We start from the raw sequence: 6,206 nt of genomic DNA, 5'->3' as shown, positions 1-6,206 counted from the left end.
GAGGGCACTTTCATCATACATTCGAGTCGAGCAATCACTAATCGTTAACTTAGTCAATCTCGTTTCGTCAAACATGTAAGTCTGAGGGTGTACATCCCATGTTTTATTATTGTATTTCATTATTGTATAAATTATTGTAAGGTTTACGTCGAAAGCATGTTTAAAACCGATTTACAAAACCCTTTTATCAAACCTATTTTTACGGGTTAACAGAAGACAGACGTCGAGAACAAATGCAGCAACTGCTGCGCCTCTTCGAAGAGTCGCAGCATATGCTGCGCCTCTTCGAAAGGTTGCCGCAGTTCCTGCTTTTCTTCTTCTTCCTTGTCTTTCTGTTAATTCGTCTTCTTTCATTTTTCTTTCTTATTTTCTTCTTTTTCATTCGTATATAATAATTATAATCATGACATGTAAAATTATCGTCTTTAAATCCCGACTTAAATCCCTTATAGTCAATATTTGCAGGTTTTTCGTCATTAAAATCAAACCCGTGTTTTGGAGATTCGATTCACTCATATCAAATCTCTAGGATTCGACTTTTGTATATTTTCTTCAATTTATCGCGTCTTACATTCATTTCCGTCTTAGTAATTTGACCTAAATTAGATGTAATTATTCTTTTATTAATCTTTAATTCACTCATAATTAGTCTATAATTCGTTCTAATTCATTTGAGTTTGTTTTTATCGCTTTTATGACCAATTTACATGTAAATAACCTGTGAAATCACTTCTACTTAAGTCGAATGCCAATAATCGATCATTAAATTCACCAATGAACATTAACGATATGCAGTTCCGGCTTCACAGTCAGAATTCACTTCAGGAACAGACGCAATGACCAGTGCGCCTCTTCCAAGGGACGCAGCTCTGCTGCGCCTGTTCCTGGGTGATTTCTGTCCCTGAACTTCCGTTTCTACTTTGATCTAGTTTATTAGTTTTACGTATTAATCAACTATTAATCGTAATATCACTACTAATCTGTCCGTTTTCTAACCTTAATTATTTTCCTTTTCTTTTCTCAAATTATCCATTTAAATATATTTTCGACGTAAATCAATTAAACCATTGTAATTATTGTAATTTTATTTATCGCATTTCATTTATTATACTCTTTATTATCGTATTGCTTGCTTGTTCTCACATGTAATTGACCTTAATCTCTACTTCGACCCAATTGTTTGCTTAATTACGTGTTCACCGACTTAGTTTATTTCTCACATGCTAGGATAAAAATGATGGATGTTGCATTGCATGCATATAATCGACAACATATCAAGTATAGATGATTTTCCCTAATCATTAGTAGAGGCCGCTATCGAGGCGGGCGGGATTAGGTGTTCGATCAAAAGAGCTTCCTAATACGTACACTCACCCCTTACTCCAGATCTCTTTGAACATCCGTGTTCATTGGCATCCACGAGAGTCATTCTAGACATAGAATGCTAAGGGTAATGAGTTCTTAGCGTTCATGTCACTACTTTGTGTCTTGGAATGACGTGTCTTGGCATGACGCGAAGTATTCGAACGGTTCCAATTTCCCATAAAAATTGGCGGCGACTCCACAAATGCAAACGCTTGTTTTCCCAAGCGCCCCCGTAGGACCCCTGTGTCCACAAGGAGACATGGGATCCCCCTGCCTAATCCCTCTTCTCCCTTTAAAGTAGCCAAAATGAGTGCCATTTAAAGCTAAGGTGTAGGTAGGAGAAGTGACACAAGCCATGATCCATTTAATCATCAGGCTAGGAAACTGCAAACTCTGTAACATCCCCTCAATAAAGCTCCACTCAATGAAATCATACGCCTTCCTTAAATCTACTTTCATCATAGCCATAGGAGAACAACTCTTCCTAATATAAAGCATGACTAGGTCCTGGCAAATAAGGACATTATCAACTATGTCCCTGCCTCTGATGAAAGCACTTTGATTACTGCTTACAATAGATCCCAAAACTGCATTCAATCTGGAACAAATAACCTTAGTGATGCATTTGTATAGGACATTGCAGCAAGCAATTGACCTAAAATCCATCACAGAATCAGGATTGTCCTTCTTAGGAATAAGAGTTAAAACAGTGGCATTAATCTGATGCAGCAGGCAGCCAGTACTGAAAAACTCTTGCACAACTTTAATCACATCCTCCCTAACAATAGAATATGCATCTTTGAAGAATTGGCTGGTGTAGCCATCAGGGCCAGGGGCCTTGTCAGGTGGAATAGAAAATAGAGCACCCCTTATCTCATCAACTGTAACAGGCCGGATCATAGAGGCAGCCTGCTCATCATTGCCAACCTTACCACTCAGAACCACAACAGCACATACAGGAGTGACAGAATTGTCACTCCCAAGCAAATCTTGGTAATAGTCCAGGAATGCCTTCTCAATATCGGCAACACTATTGCATAAGATACCCTAAGCATTCTTAATCTGAATCACTTTGTTGTGGATCCTTCTAGCCTTAATAGCACAATGAAAGTAATGCGTGTTGTCATCCCCATAATTCATCTATTGTAACTTTGCTTTCTGAGCTAGGAAGCTCCTTCTAGCCTCTTCCAAATCCATGTAAGCTTTAGCAGCTACTCTTTTCTCCTCTTACAAGGCTATGTTATAAGGATCACATTGAAGTTTGGCTTGAAGGTCATGAAGTAATTGGCAAGCCACATTAGCAGAAACTTCAATATTACCATAGTTTTGCTGATTGAGTTTCTTAAGAGGTTGTTTCAACAACTTGAGCTTCTTTGCAACTTGAAACATTGTAAATCCAGGAATTCTTTACGCCCACACTTCTGCCATAATAGATAAAAAATCCTCACTCTTCCCCCACATATTGAAACAATGGAAGCTAGTTTTAGGTTTGACACCATCTTGCCATAAGTCCAATACACAAAGACTATGATCATAGAGCCCTTCAGGGAGGAAAGAAATACTACTAGCAGGACCATTTAACACCCAATAATCATTTGCCAAGACTCTATCAATTCGACTATACACCCTAGCCTGCCCCACTTGTTTTTTGTTCCAAGTGAAGAAGGCACCAAAGGTATATAAGTCAAGTAAGCCACAAGAGTCCATACAATCCTGAAAATCTTGGACTTCAGCAGTAGTAACAACAGACCTAATTCTCTCATCCATATGAATAACATTGTTGAAATCTCCCATAACTAACCAAGGCTCCCTTATTAACTGCCCTAGTTGATTAAGAGAAGTCCAGAGAGAGCTCCTGTCATGGAGCTTATTAAAGCCATAAACTAAGGACATCACCCAAGTGAACTGCTTAGGTAAGAAAGTCACCCTAACATGAACAACTTGAGCTTCCTTAGAGAGAACATCAACATGAAAAACCTGATCGTCCCACAATAACCAGATTCTTCCACCCTCCCTAACATCATTATTGTAAATAACTTGCCACTTACTACCAATGCCATTTTTAACTTTATTGATAGCATGAGATTTAACTCTAGTCTCTAACAAACCACATAGACCAATATTATTGATATGCAGTAGACGTCTAACATCTCCCTGCTTATTAGGCCAATTTATTCCTCTAACATTCCAAAAAGCTATGCTAGTCATTTTCAACAAATGAACTACTCCTTCTGAACCCATTCTCAACACCACTATTTCTCACGATGGAGATCCTCAATCTATCCATGAAAGTCCTGCCCTCACCAAAAGATTTGTCAGCACCCTTAAGCATTCTAGTCATCATTTTTGCAGGGGTCATGGTATTAAGAACTCTCCAATCAAAAGGCATAGGCGTCACTACTGCAGTAGGGTCAATAACAGGCAATGGTTGGGTCTCAACCTGAGTAGGCTCCTGAACAGTAGCAGGTGGCTGTGTCTTCTAAATAGGAGCAGGCTCAGCTTGCTGAGGTTTAGAAGGAACTGGTCTCCATTCCATCCTCTGCTTACCCTTCTCCCTAACCTGGCCTTTTTTCTTCCTGCACACTCTTGCCGTATGACCCATACCCCTACACTCTGAGCACTTAACAGGTTTCCACTCATAATGAACAATTTGTCTATGTAAAATATCATTCTCATCCAAAAACTCAATTACATCAGGGAAAACCTGATCCAAAGTGACTTCCACCATTATCCTAGCAAACCCTAAGAAGAACTTAGCCTGAGTAGCAACATCAGTACGAATAGGCTTCCCAACCAACCCTGCTATTTTGTTCAAAGCTAATCCCCAGAACTTAAGGTCAAGACCATAAAAGCGACTCTAAATTGGAACAGTATCAATTGCAGATTTAACCAGCTTCACATCAGGCTGCCATTTCTTAACCACTAAAGGTTTGTTATCATAAAACACAGGACCTGATCGAAGCATAGTCTGTTTACTTATTTCATCCTTAAATCTGACAACACAAATTCCATTTGCCAGAAGAGCAACATTATCAATTTCATGAAGTTTCCATAATCTCCTTACATACCCTCCTAGGACATAACCAGGGCGGGTTAGCCCCAAGAACATAGCAGAAGACCGACGTAGACCAATACTCTAGTTCGTGTTTCACATCATCAATGTGAATTTGTAAGTAGAATATGCTTATATTCGTTACAAATGAGGTTACAAATGATTTTCAGCCTCACATTTATCTTCTTACATGTTAATGTTGTCTGCCGTGAATTGGTAATGCTGTCTCGTAGCAAACCAGGAATACGAATCCTGATTATGCACCTGGATACAAAACCATATTCTCAGACGAGTTTCCTTTCTTACTAATATCGTAGGTTAGTTAGCTTTGTCTCATGAAAGTTATCTATTAAACTAATGTTCTACAACAGCACTTTCATTAGTATTTGTATATGTGTGAGAAGGGATCATTAGATGACTTGAACATGCATCTTAAGGAACAAATACCGATAGACCGTTTTCGAGCCAAGTAATTATTCCAGTGTCCTAAATTAACTTTGAATTTTTGTTATATCTAGCGTTATGCTATTCTTCAGGTAAACCCGATATCGACTTTTGCACATTGTTCTGTATGTTTCAGCCGATTTTTTTTTGCTTTCATCCAATTTTTGTAATTTAGACTGAAATAGTGATACGTTTACTTGAATACTTAACTTAATTATAGCGTTATGTAAAGGTTATTAGCTCATTGGTAGAGCGATGTGCATATTTTGCACAAAGGTATGAGTTCGAATCCCATATAGCCTAATAAATAACAAATCCCATGATTTTAGGATAGTCGTCCCGTGTACATGCATGAAATAAGTGTTATATGTGCATGAAATAAGGTTCTATGTGCATGAAATAGGGTTCTATATGCATGAAATAAGGGTTCTATGTGCATGAAATAAGGTTCTTATTATGATACTAATTACTGTTGGTTAAAGAAATTAGTTTTATATGGGCATGAAATAAGATTCTATGTGCATGAAATAAGGTTCTATGTACATGAAATAAGTGTTAAATGGGCATGAAATAAGGCTCTATGTGCAATGAAATAAGATTCTATGTGCATGAAATAAGGTTCTATATGCATGGAATAAGGTTCTATGTGCATTAAAAAGTTCTTCAGTTGCACCAGTTGGTTATATTATGTGTAACACCCCGATTTATGAAGGAGCCTTTAGCAAGACATTCCCTAATAAACCGGACTGTTACCATCTCGGTTTCCCGAGGTAGTGAATAACAAATTAAACTCCAAGGCAAAATATATAATTACTTTAACTTAATTATTACAAAACCTCTTTTACATCAAATTACAAGGAACTAACATAAATGAAAGTGAAAGTCTTCTAAATGATGATGTAGCTACTAAGTCTTCTGATCCAGTGTTTCATGCCCATCAAGCTCCCAGCCTATCTCATAAACCTGTCAAGCCTGCTCCCCAATATTTGGATCGTCACAGGTGTTCACGAATACACAGGGTCAACCACGAGGTTGAGTAGGGAATACAATGAAACAACAAAATATGATATGCATGCTCCTCCGTCACCTCCATCTCCATCTCAACTCATATCTCATAACCCAGAACACCCAGCCATACCGATCCCCGGTAGACTATATATCGACCGTAGCCGATCTGCGCTTCGCACTTGTGAGGACACCAGGCAAGTCTGCCGAGAAGCCGCTGGGCCTTATCACAACATCATCTTCACCACACCACATCACCACAACATCCCCCATCTCCAATGCATATGAATGCTCAAAAGAAATTAATGCAACACAATATATATATCTTTGAACTGATCAA

At 38.3% G+C, this 6,206-nt stretch overlaps 1 protein-coding gene across 1 annotated transcript; it reads right to left on the bottom strand.

Annotated features, from left to right (window-relative positions):
• Nucleotides 1–2,772: 2,772 nt before the first annotated feature.
• Nucleotides 2,773–4,474, bottom strand: LOC141630798 (uncharacterized). The gene is made up of 4 exons (XM_074443551.1): nucleotides 4,265–4,474; nucleotides 3,926–4,222; nucleotides 3,629–3,844; nucleotides 2,773–3,519 (listed from the first exon to the last, which is right to left on the bottom strand). Exons 1-4 carry the CDS (start codon nucleotides 4,472–4,474, stop codon nucleotides 2,773–2,775), a joined length of 1,470 nt encoding a protein of 489 aa, XP_074299652.1.
• Between the last annotated feature and the right edge of the window lie 1,732 nt (nucleotides 4,475–6,206).

This window comes from Silene latifolia, chromosome Y (genome assembly GCF_048544455.1).
Source record: "Silene latifolia isolate original U9 population chromosome Y, ASM4854445v1, whole genome shotgun sequence".
Taxonomy (NCBI): domain Eukaryota; kingdom Viridiplantae; phylum Streptophyta; class Magnoliopsida; order Caryophyllales; family Caryophyllaceae; genus Silene; species Silene latifolia.
Note: the sequence above shows the minus strand (reverse complement) of the source record. Positions and strands in the feature narration are given on the sequence as shown.

What these genes read in the sequence shown, in the direction of transcription:
- LOC141630798 (XM_074443551.1), bottom strand. Translation starts at nt 4,474, where the DNA reads ATGTTCTTGGGGCTAACCCGCCCTGGTTATGTCCTAGGAGGGTATGTA. An exon ending in TTAAGAAATGGCAGCCTGAT is followed by an intron (nt 4,223 to 4,264) that starts GTGAAGCTGGTT and finishes GTTCCAATTTAG; the next exon opens with AGTCGCTTTTATGGTCTTGA. An exon ending in ATAGATTGAGGATCTCCATC is followed by an intron (nt 3,520 to 3,628) that starts GTGAGAAATAGT and finishes CCTAATAAGCAG; the next exon opens with GGAGATGTTAGACGTCTACT.